Below are 12,299 nucleotides of genomic sequence, written 5' to 3' on the forward strand. Positions count from 1 at the left end.
GTAAGGCAGGGCTGATGTGGCAGCGAGAGCAAATGTAAACATGGGCGCAAAACCGGGTTTTTATCAGACGTGAAGCTCTGCTGACCTCTCTCAGTGGCACAGGATTCACATATGTTCCAGAACGAGTGGCAGAAAAAATTCTATTCCAGGTGTCTTTCTGGGGATAGTTCCACCACAGACTTAATCGTATTTCCTTCTCCATGGGAATAATATTTCTTTGTGGGTACTGGGCTAGGAATTGCAGATACAGTGGTAGTCGACGTGGCGCCCTTCGGATACGGACCACAAATCCCATCATCCTCAGCCAACAGTCAGGGATGTTGGAGTTGTCATCCAAAGCAACCGGAGGGCACCATGTTGGCTATTCCTGTCCTAAGAGGTAGTTTGCAGTGTTTTCACCCGCACTCCCAGTTCCTAGGACTGGATGCGGGAAGGTGAGTGGGCTGGCTTGAGCGCCATGCAATAAAAGCAATATCGATGTGTCGTATACATTCACCCCATGTTTAAGCGAAGGCATCTCAGCGGACTAGAGAGTTTGATAGCTCAATTGGTTAGGACGTGGTGCTGATAACGCCAAGGTGGCAGGTTCAACTCCTGTATGGGACAGCTGCATATTCTTGCATTACAAGGACTTGGACTAGATCAGGGGTCGGCAAAGTTTTTCTGGCTTGGGCCAGTTCACGGTCCCGCAGACGCCGCAGTGGGCCGGAGTGCGCCCACACGCGCAAACGCTCCTTCTGGCACAGAGGAAGCACCTGCAGCTTCCCATTGGTTGCAGGAGCTTCCTGCAGCCAATGGGAAGCTGCCCAGCATCCCGGAAGGCAGTCTCCGCTCCGGGAGCCGACCAAGCGGGCGGTGGGGGTCCATGGGCCGGTTAAACGATCCCCATTACAGTTCTATAATGCTCACGCTCAAGCAGTTCAACAGCGGAACAGACAACCTCAGGTGGAGGTGGACTCTCAGAAAAGTGATGGGCAAGTTTGTAAGCAGAAGACGGATGGGCACCTATTAGGGAGACTGTAGCAATGGGCTTCCAGCATTGGGTTAGGTGCCCTTCCAACTCTGCAATTCCACCCTTGGCCAATGCGAGAAGAGCATTCCATGCCCAACCCCCCCCTCGCTTCTTACCATCAATTATCTCTTCTTTTACTTTGTGTAATTCTTTTACAACTTCCTCCAATATTTCCTTGAAAGACAAAAATAAAAAATTAAAAAAATTAAAATGTCCTCAGAAAGAAAGAAAGAAAGAAAGAAAGAAAGAAAGAAAGAAAGAAAAGAAAGAAAGAGTCCTTTGCATTGGTATAAATGGAACTTCTCCTAACAAAGCACTTAACTGGTCCCTATGTTGCATGAGATCGCCTGCTTGAGATGCAGAATTGTTTTTATCAGTCACTGACTTTGCAGCAGCCATTTGTGGATGTGTCCTTCTTTCCTGTAGTTTATTATGGTGAAAGGGTTGGCATAGCACCTAGGTATTCTGGCGTAAACTTTGGAGTAAGGCTGCAGGTTCTATGTCTGCCCAGGATTAAACAGAACTACTGCCAATAAGAGTCACCAATACAGTGGTACCTCAGTTTACGAACTTAATCTGTTCCGGAAGTCCGTTCTTAAACCTAAACCGTTCTTAAACCGAGGTGCCCTTTCCCTAATGAGGCCTCCCGCCACCAGTGCCCTTCTTCCGTTCGGTTTCCGTTCATAGACCGAGGTTAAGTTCACAAACCAGGACACTACTTCCAGTTTTGCGGAGTTCATAAACCGAATAGTTTGTAAACAGGGCTGTTCTAAAACCGAGGTACCACTGTACTGGGCAATAGGCCTGACCTGGTATAACAAGGCTGCTTCCTATGCTCTTATTTACAGCAAGAAGCTGTAAACCCAAAGAATAAATGAAAAAAAAAAACCTGCTCTTATCTGCATTCTGTGGGCGACACTCCCAACTCACTTGTTTCATGCGATCAAAATCTAAGGTGTCCATGGCCACGTCATTGCTGCTGCTTGCAGGCTTCATCCTTGAAAAAGAGAGGAAAAAAATAAAACAAAGAGGGCCATTCCCCAACGTTTTCTAAAGCCACTGGCCGTGATGTTGGCCATCCTTCCTCACATAAAAGTGGTGCATAAAAGCAGGTGGAAGGAGCTCATGAGGGGTTAATTGCTTTGACCCTCCACTGCTCCCTCTTGTATCACCCAGAAGCACCCAGCAGCCAGCATGATCTTGCTAAGCAAGCAGCGCTAAGCAGCATCCACCGTGCGTCACCCGAAAGACGTCCGTTCCCGAGAGGAGAACGCACTGGAAAAAGGGGGAGGAGTCAACCGAAACGCATCAGGGTACGTGAGGATATTTTTAAAAAAAATATATATCTGTAATGCTAATCCAGATAGTTTCTATGGCTACTTTACAGCAGAGCCCTTTCACTGCTGTTAATGATTGACCATGCCAAGTTTGAAAACACAAGCCGGAAAGCTATTTTAACACTTTCTCCTCTCCCAGGCACACCTGCCCTTGTTTCCCCCCCCCCCCCGCCCCCCATAAAACTGCTTTTAAGTCATACGTGGCTTGACGTGCCAACAGAAAAGAGCGCCGTCATCTACACACAGCGGCCGCTTCTTAAGCATTTGGGCACTACTTATTGCAGAGCTTGAGGCAGGAGGACCTCATGTGGCCAACACTCTGCAGTGCACAAATAATGGTTTTACGAGTTGCCAGGTGCAAAAAGGAGGGCCAAACTATGTGGCCAGTTTTTGCAGGATGCGATGATGTTATAATTTAATTAATTAATTAAAATTTGGATAGCGCCCTTCATTGTAAGATGAAGCCACACACTCACTGGCCACGCTTTGGAGTAACAGTCACCCTAAGCCATGCTTAGGAAAATTAGCTTGCGCATGAGCTGCCTGAAGACTGAAGCAGTCCCCACTTTGCTCCTTTGTTCCTGGAGCTGAAAACAAACCACAAGCTAGCAGGCTTAGTGTTACACCCAAACCCCTTTCCTTCTTGCAGCACCATGCTAGCCAGCTTAACACAGCTTTATTTCATGAGGGTTTTGCACCGTGAATTTTGCGCTAACAATCTATCACTCTATGTTTTAAATTTTGTATATTTTATGTTTCTTATTTCCCCCCCAACACACACACGAAAGCCCCTTTGAAAAACATATGGTAGAATAAACAAATAAATAAAATGATCCCAACAGAAATTGCTCCTGGAAGCTGCTCTTTGGCAAGGAATTGAAGTCGCCGCTTGTGGTGTTATAGTCCCCACACACTCCTGTGACAAATTGCAGTCTTGGGGCAGAATTTTCATCAGCAAGAAGACACAGGAGGACAGAGCTAAAACAAACCATTCCACAATCCTGATTCTGATCACACCACCACCACCACCCCTGGGCTGCTATTAATGCGTCGTTTGGCTCTCAAAAAATGTACTGCATCATCCGAGGGCTACATAACGCATAGCTTTGCACGCTTTGCAGAATTGTGCAAACTAGCACCATAGTATTTTGGGAGGGTCTCAACGCAAAAATTGTTGAGACCAACATTTGCTCAACAGCAGGGAAGCGGACATAGTGGCAAGTTGCATGAAGGCAGGCAGGAAGTTAGCTGACGAACGAAAGGATTTGCGTGAGTTCGCAACGGATCAGCCGCAAAGACAAGAGAGAAGAGCCAGAGCAGTTTTTCAATACCTAAAGGATGGTTGGAACTGAATGGGGCTCTTTGGTTCAGGACTCCTCCCCACTGACGGATTTCTATGGCAATGTAACGAGAGAGGATATGACATGAGCGCATGCAACCGCAGCATGCGCACATTCCAATGCATGCTGGTGGACCCACAAAGGGAGACCCCCCGCAGCTCACCTAGAGAGTAGCGCAGTGACAGGTTTTTCCACAGAGTTGCTTCTCTCCCAAGGCTTCTTTCCAGCATCTGCTTAAAAAAAAATATCCGTGCGAAGTGAACAAAAGCGATTGCAGAGGAACAGCTTGGTTTTGTAGTGCTTTCCCCTTCTTCCCCATCATTATCATAACAACAAACAAACAAACAAACAAACAAACAGCCCTGTATAGGGAAGTTTTTAACGCTTAGTGTTTTATTAAGTCTCTGTATATGCTGGAAGCTGCCCAGAGTGGCTGGGGCAACGATATGCCAATAGCTCGTGTGTAGCATTAAGCTTGCATCTGGAAACAAACCAAGATTTATCTATTGAACCTGGGACTCCCCACCCCCACCCCGGAGAGACCACCCAGAATCCTCTAGGCTTCCTGGAACTTCTGTGTTTTTATGAAGCCCACAGTCCTCTCCATGGATTGGGGTGGTACCAGGGCGGTGAAGTCAGGCTCCACCACTGACCTACTTGCTGACTGCTTTCAAAGGGAGAACAGCGCATAACGGAACGGAATACCTGAGGAATTTTGCTGCTGAACAGGGCCTCGCGTACCGGGGGAAGGAGAGGTGCTAGCCTCTTCCTAGAAAACAAGCAAACAAAGCTTCGGATTAACATTTCGGAAGAACTCGTACTTTCCTACGAGTGCTATGTTAGGAGCAACTTTTTTCCTGCAAAAGAACGTAGGTAGAAGATAAGCAGAGCCCTGCTGGATCTCAGACCAAAGGCGCAGGCAGTCCAGCATCTTCTCGTGCCAGTGGCCAATCAGATGCCCATGGGAAACTCATAAGCAGAACAACACTCTCCACAGCTACGACTTCCAGCAACAGGTATTCAGAGGCATACTGCCTCCGACAGAGGAGGTAGAAAAAAGAGAAAAGGGAAAGGACCCCTGGACGGTGAAGTCCAGTCAAAGGCGACTGTGGGGTTGTGGTGCTCATCTCACTTTCAGGCCGAGGGAGCCGGCGTTTGTCCACAGACAGCTTTCCGGGTCATGTGGCCAGCATGACTAAACCGCTTCTGGTGCAACAGAACATCGTGATGGAAGCCAGAGTGCACGGAAACGCCGTTTACCTCCCTGCCACAGTGGTAACTATTTATCTACTTGCACTGGCATGCTTTTGAACTGCTAGGTTGACAGAAGCTGGGACAGAGCAATGGGAGCTCGCTTCACTGCAGGGATTTGAACCACCGACCTTCCAGTCTATTGAAGACTGCCATTGCAGGATTCCTTACAAAGAGTTTGCCCCCATGGAGGCTACATCCCTGAAGATTTGCCCCACTACTTACTGGTTTTCCCAATCTACAAGGACCCAAGAGCAGTCTTGTTCAAGGATTTAAATCTGCCAGTTGACAGATCGGTTGGGTATCCGGTTAACTTTTTATTAGGGGACAGGTCTCCCTACACCTCTGAAAAGGTGGCCAGCTGCGCTGTTATAGTGTCTGTTTAAGAAAGGTTTATGGGGATAAGTTTAATTCTTCGGGGGAACAAGCAGAACGCCGTGTTTTACTAATTATTTTAACTGTGTAATGTATTTTATTCTGCTTTATGTATTTTGCAATGGCCTCAGCTACAGAAATAAATAATGTTCATGGCAAAATACAACAGGACTGGGCCTCACTTCTTTTGTACTACAGAGCCTTCTTCCCACGTTAAATTTTCTCGAGATTAAAAGCAAGCTGAAAACAATGTTCGTAAATTATACAAAAATTACTTAACCCCCTGCCTGTCCCTGAGAGTGATGGCACGTCATCAAGTCCTGATGTCCATGTGTTTGGAAGGAGGACCTCTGCACGCTAGCCAGTCACTCTTAGGCAGCTGAAATTGCTTCATTTGACCACAGCAGACAGTGAGATTGAAAACACCATTTTGTGCAGGAGGCGAACTCACAGCAGAAGAGAAACGGGGTTGCAAGTGAAGAAGAAGAAGAGTTTGGATTTGATATCCCGCTTTTCACTACCCGAAGGAGTCTCAAAGCGGCTAACATTCTCCTTTCCCTTCCTCCCCCACAACAAACACTCTGTGAGGTGAGTGAGGCTGAGAGACTTCAAGAAGTGTGACTAGCCCAAGGTCACCCAGCAGCTGCATGTGGAGGAGTGGAGATGCGAACCCGGTTCCCCAGATTACGAGTCTACCGCTCTTAACCACTACACCACACCGGCTCTCTAGAGAAGGATCGTCAGTAAAAATCAGAAAGGAGCAGGCCGGGGCATTGCTGTTCCCCGGCCAGCGGAGACTCTAATCATGTCTCATGCACTCTCCGTTCATCATGTTCTGTTCTCCCGGAGGAGGAACAGGTAAGGATATACCTCGCAGGGAGGAATGGAAAACAATGCCTTCTTACACCAGCTGGTTTGGGAGACATTTTTCACTACTGCAAACTGCACAGTGTGAGGCGGTGTTCCACTTACGTTTTGGCTTTCCTCTTCTTTTTTGTCAGCTGGCTTGTCCGACTGTGATGCTGCTTTCCTCCTTAGGACAGAGTGAAGGGAGAGACTATAAACTAGTTCCTCGGATAAATATTCACCGACCACACAATTCAGAGAACCAGCTAGTTCACACGTACTCTTTCGTCCCCCCACCTTACCTTAATTAGTTGAATTTGTGTGTGTGCGCACAGAAAGCAGAGAGTAGAATCTGTACCAGACCACAAGTAATCCCTATTAAAAGTGGCAACCGTAGTTATTCTTCCAGAGGCAACAAGGAAAGCAATAGTAAAGCAGGGCTGGGGAGGCATGTCAGAGCTACTTTGGTGGTTGTTTTTACTAGAACCCCAAGATCTACCAACCAGAGTCAAGTGCAGAAGACATACGGTTGGAATTAAGAACACAAAGAGCGCCAGAAGAGCTCTGCTGCGTCAGGTCAATTGTTTATCTAGTCCAGCATCCAACCAGATGCCTATGAGAAGCCCACTAGTTCTCCCCACTTGGGATTCCCAACAACTGGATTTCAGAGGCATACCCCTTCCGAGAGTGGAGGGAGAACACTGTAGCTGGTAGCGACTAGAAACCTTCTCCATGAATTGGTGCAATCCTCTTTCAATTCACTCAAGCTGCCGGCCATCATCACATATTATTTGGGAGTGAATCCCATAGAGCAGGGTTTCCCAAACTTGGGTCTCCAGATGTTTTTAGACTACAATTCCCACCATCCCTCACCATTGGTCCTGCTAGCTAGGGATGATGGGAGTTGTAGTCCAAAAACAGCTGGAGACCCATGTTTGGGAAACCATGCCGTAGATTAACTATGCACTGTGTGAACATGGTGCCTGGGCAAACTCTGAGCCTAGATGTTGGTTTATAGGATCAGCATTGAACTGACCCTCACAGTATTTTCACACAAAAGCCCACTCCTGGTTAGTGTTCTTCACTTCAGCACCATCTCCGAGATGGGAAAAGCTGTGTTGTTGTTGCTATGGTTAAACAACCGGGAGTCATAAACTCTCGCCAATCTACTACTACAGATCACCCAGGGATCTACTGGTAGTTCCCAACCTACATTCTAATCCCCCGCCCGCTGCTGTGGAATTTGGGCAGCTCCTTGGCTTGAAAACCTCCAAGGACAGTCGCCCTGGTCTCCCTAAATTAGAGATTAGCAACTAGGTTAATGAGTCCTATAGTGGGCCAAATCTACCTCTCCCTCCTCGCTAAGATTCTTGGAACTGTTTTTTTCTGGGGGGGGGGAATTAGATAAGAGGCAGTGTTTCTCACAGATAATACACAACACCCCACCCCTAAATTACTGTAGGCAGGAGTGAGAACCACCAACCTTTTCGCCAGTAGTTTATTCATTTCTTCCATTAGTCCGCCTCCACCACTACTCGTCCGATTGGCATCGCCCTTGGAAGCACCACTGGGACTAGAACCTCCTGATGCGTCCTCTGGCTTTTAAGACAGAAACCAGCATTTTAGATATGGGCACTACAGGAGTCCAATTTTGCTGTCTCAGCAGAGAAAGGTGACCAAAATATTCAAAGCACTAAGGGCAGCTGTCGCCGTCAAGACAACCAGTGTCTGAAACACAATAGGAGGCCATCTGTGGATTCTCTCTCTCTCTCTGTGTGTGTGTGTGTGTTTGTGTGTTGCTTTACTAATTAGTTGTTTGCAGGACATGAATTCTTCATATTATCACATTATTCTTATTTTTAAAGAAAGATTTGTTCGTTGCACTGGTGTGTACATGCACACCTATGAAGTGATATGATACAATGATGTGTGTCTATTTTATAGAGACTGACGACTGAATTCAGTAACAAAAGCAGCACCTTAGTTGTAAAGACATCCTGTGAACACAAGCCTTACTGAGAGAAGCAGAGGTCATCAATCAGAGGTCGATGGATCAAAACCATCCTCTGCTACCAATGTTATGATACGTCCCGTGGGGGCAAGTTGTGAGACTGACCCCCAGGTAGGGACGATGCTTGCATGCCATCCTGGCTACTCGAGTCCAGGGGCACGATAGTAATATGTGATTGTTCCCCAGCTTGAAGAACAACACACACAAGCCGTGAAGGCTAGAAACTACTTTATTGCAGATTAAATGCAGAGTATGTCTCTGCTTGCCAGCTCATGATTTCAGAGCTGTCCATAATAGCGTCCAGCATCTCTCAAGCCAGAACTGAAAGTAAAGTACAACAGTACAGTAAAAAAACATCACGTGTGTGAGAAAGCTGGTAGGACTGGTAGCTTTCCCACAGGATAAAAACAGACACAGTCATGCTGGCCTCGCTGCTGCAGCGTTCGCAGCTCGGCTTGTAATAATATCACAACAATTACTTCCATGGAACAGCAGCAATCTGCAGTGTGAATATAACACACATGCATTCACTGTACGGAGTTTACGGTATATTTTAAAAATGGGCTTGCTGATTGGCCTGGGAGTTGCTGAGGGACGCAGGGGCAGAAAAACCTGAAGGTGCTATTGCCTGCACACACATCATGTGACTTGAGTGCGGCCAGCCATCTAATCCAGAGCCATGCCTGCTGAGTTGGGTAGGCAGCCTCATTCACTCAGAACAAGATGTCCATGCTAACACTCCTCCAGGACATTAGTGTACTGGGTTCTAAAGTCCACCGTGAAGTGTTAACAAGGGCAATACCCATCCTGGGGCAGATAGGGCTTGCCAACCTGGGAAGTTAGCGCAGCCAGGAGAAAGAAAACTCTGACCCTAAACCTCTGCTGCCTTGTGGGACATCTTGGGGAGAAGAAAAGGCTCAGGAGTTAACTCTACACAAATCCAGAGTGGAGTCCCTAAGACGGTTGAATGGAGCCTTATATGCCTCTTTCCAGCAACTCCTGCAGCCAAGCTGGTACTAAAGGCATTGCCCTGCTTTCCTTTGGACCACATCAGCGAGGCCGAGAGAGGTGTCTTGTCATCTGAGCAGCCCAGAACCTCCATACACAATACCCAGGCTTGTGTCCAGGGGAGGTCACTTCGGTGCCACTAACACAGCAGTTTGACTTCACCCACAGAGGCGCACTCCATTGTCTCTCGAGACAGATGGATGACAACAACAGCAACAACCCATCTGGAGGACCAAAGAATTTGGTGTAATGCGTATGTGCTGGTAGGGCGAGTGTTGCATATTTTGTGTCAGGATTATGCCTTGGCAAGAGGGAGGGTGCTCCTATAATACCTGCCCTTAGATGAAAGGCTGAAGCTGAGAGAGAGGGACAGTGAGCAACTTGCTTCAGCGGAGCTAGGATTTGATACCGGGTTCCTGGCCTAAGCTCTATGCCATCATGGCCACCGCCAGCAGCAGCCCTCATTCCTTACCCGTTGTACTCTCCTTAGTTTGGCACCAGCCAGAGCTGCCGCTAATCCTGACACGGACCCGTCATCAGTGCCGGACCCTCCACCGCCTGCTGGCAACGGGGGCGGCGGGGGTGGCACAGTGCCCGAAGGGGGAGGCGGCGGGGGAGGAGGCGGAGGCGGGCCACCAGAGGAAGTGGGTATCCCAGCCGAGGGGTGGCCTGGTGGAAGGACGGGGCCTGGAACATAAAAGAACAATAGTTCAGGAATCACATTGTAGACAGGAGACACCAAATTTCTCAGGTTCCCATGATCCACCCAGCAAACAGTATGTGCCAAATGTCAAAAACTCACTGCTGCTGCCACTATCAGGACCCTTGGGGAATAGTTTGGGCCCTGAGCAAGCAAATATTCGCAGATCTTCTACACGGGCAAATGCAGCAGCCCTTCAAGATAGTCACAGCCATACCCCACTCAAAGCCACACTCCCTTACAATCATCTTATAATTATACAATATAATAATCAGGGATGCATCGCAACAATCAGTGTAGATCTCTGTGCATTGCATTTCAGCTAGAGCTACTATTTTCTGTGTAATAATAATAATAATAATAATAATAATAATAGTTTGGACTTGATATCCTGCCTTTCACTCCCCTCAAGGAGTCTCAAAGCGGCTAACAATCTCCTTTCCCTTCCTCACCCACAACAAACACACTGTGAGGTGAGTGAGGCTGAGAGACTTCAGAGAAGTGTGACTGGCCCAAGGTCACCCAGCAGCTGCATGTGGAGGAGCGGGGAATCGAACCCAGTTCACCAGATTATGAGTCCACCGCTCTTAACCACTACACTACACTATTTGTCCATTACTCTTTATCCACAGATGTCTTGGACAAATGATTTGGACCACTCCAATATCTTCTTTCAGAGTGACTTAAGTTGTGTTTTCCATCGTATGTAACAGAACTTGCGCACCATTCTCATAAAACTGAGGTACGTCATCTTTTCAGTGCTCTGAGTGCTTAGCTTTGGAACATATAAAAGCTCCCCTTTCATGCTGATTGGGTGGTTCTAGGACGCTGGAGATAGGGACCCTGCTGTAGAAATAGTAAGGGGGTCTTCGACCCACCATGACCTAGGCTAATACATCACTGATCTTCTCTCTCCCCATCCCTTAGTCACCAGCCGGCAACACTTTCCCCAGGGTTCAGATCCCAGGTGTCTGCCATGCTTTGGGTCATTCAAACTGTATTGCAATAAAGTAGAATATAAGAAATAAAAGAAGCAATAAAGTATAATAAAAAATTCAATATATTTCATGAGATGGATGTGCCCCAACTCCCTTAGTCAACAACAAATCAACATACACATCACCCGCAGACCATAGTTTGGGAATCCTTGATCTAGACATAAATCACACAAAATTCTCCCGATAAAGTAGATTCCACAGATTTTATAGGCAACTAAACCTGTTCTCTTGTTTAAATATTTGTAGCCTTGAGAGGCTTCTGCATTTCACCCTGGGCCACAACTGAACTTGGCCACTGTGGAAAAAAAAACACAACTGGACTAGACAGATATTTGGGGGTTGATACATTTTTATGTTCTAACATATATCACATAAAAGATTCTTCAACTTGTTGATATGGACAGATGAAAGATCTCGTTAACTGTTCGTTATAAATTTTGGATGGCTTCCCGGAGTGTCGCAGTTAAAAATTGGAAATCCGCCATATTGAAAGTTGAAACCAGACCAAAGAACGCTAGTCATAGGGGGAGGGAAAATATGTTATTCTCTCTCTCTCTTTTTTTTTACGTGATTAACCCCCCTCCCCCGAAAAGGCTAAGATCTGAGGTACCAGCCCAGGAAAAATAATGAGCAGGACGTTTAGTTTTGATGTTATCGGAATTGGGTAAGATGGCGGCTGCAAATAACGAAAGGACTTTTGGATTGACTCGACAGAAATACCGGTTGTGAGGAGATGGAAGAGAATCAGACTTGATATAAAATCCACACAGAAACATATCATTCATTTTAAATCGCTTGTGGGAATAACTCAGAGGCTGTGAAAGAATGAAGGATAACAACAGATAGAGCTGGAGAATATCGGAAAGAATACGACATGCAGTGGAATTGAGAAGATGACGAGCCTTCCAAAACTTGAAGCGTGGGGAGTCCCAAAAAATAAATTATAATTTGGCAGAATATTTGGATTATATGATTTGCATATGTATATAATTTGGTATATTTAATATGATTTGATTGAATTGTTAATTTGGAAATTTTAATAAAAATTATTTATTTAAAAAATTAAAAAGGGGGGCTGCTGCAGATCCAGAGCCCTAAGCTAAACAGAGCCACTACTTTGCATTTATAGATTGCTTTAGACTGTTCAAAATGCTCAGTCATCTCAGTAATTTCTACACTAACCTTGTAAGGTAGGCCGGTATTGTTAGCTGCATAATGAAGATGGTGGCTTTCCTGAGGCCACCTAGCTACTTCCAAGCAGAGCTAAGAGTTGAACCGCAAACTCTGTTGATTATGGCTTGTGCTCTCCGCTGGCACATTGCACTAAAGCCCTCCCCTCAGCCTACGAGACTTCTGTACAGGCAATCCGTTAACACAGTGGTTCTCAAAAGGTGTGGTGGCAGGACAGGATGGCAATTCAT

The 12,299-nt window shown here is 46.6% G+C and overlaps 1 protein-coding gene and 1 non-coding gene across 13 annotated transcripts in view; both read right to left on the reverse strand.

The window, feature by feature from the left end:
- The window catches only part of EVL (Enah/Vasp-like), a 146,687-nt gene that overhangs the window by 1,325 nt on the left and 133,063 nt on the right, over positions 1-12,299 (reverse strand). For 5 of the 12 annotated variants that reach the window (XM_033139869.1, XM_033139824.1, XM_033139906.1 and 2 more), the window contains 8 exons: positions 9,653-9,867; positions 7,645-7,760; positions 6,288-6,348; positions 4,395-4,458; positions 3,853-3,922; positions 3,681-3,743; positions 1,943-2,009; positions 1,129-1,186 (listed from right to left, as the gene is read on the reverse strand). In XM_033139869.1, coding sequence (XP_032995760.1) covers positions 1,129-1,186; positions 1,943-2,009; positions 3,681-3,743; positions 3,853-3,922; positions 4,395-4,458; positions 6,288-6,348; positions 7,645-7,760; positions 9,653-9,867 — 714 coding nt within the window. The remainder of the gene's footprint in view (positions 1-1,128; positions 1,187-1,942; positions 2,010-3,680; positions 3,744-3,852; positions 3,923-4,394; positions 4,459-6,287; positions 6,349-7,644; positions 7,761-9,652; positions 9,868-12,299) is intronic. The other 7 variants (XM_033139832.1, XM_033139915.1, XM_033139887.1 and 4 more) reach the window with 5 other exon arrangements.
- LOC117061763 lies at positions 6,065-6,196 on the reverse strand. The gene has a single exon (XR_004428140.1). It is a non-coding gene; the product is annotated as a U8 small nucleolar RNA (small nucleolar RNA).

Source organism: Lacerta agilis, chromosome 1, assembly GCF_009819535.1.
Source record: "Lacerta agilis isolate rLacAgi1 chromosome 1, rLacAgi1.pri, whole genome shotgun sequence".
NCBI lineage: Eukaryota > Metazoa > Chordata > Lepidosauria > Squamata > Lacertidae > Lacerta > Lacerta agilis.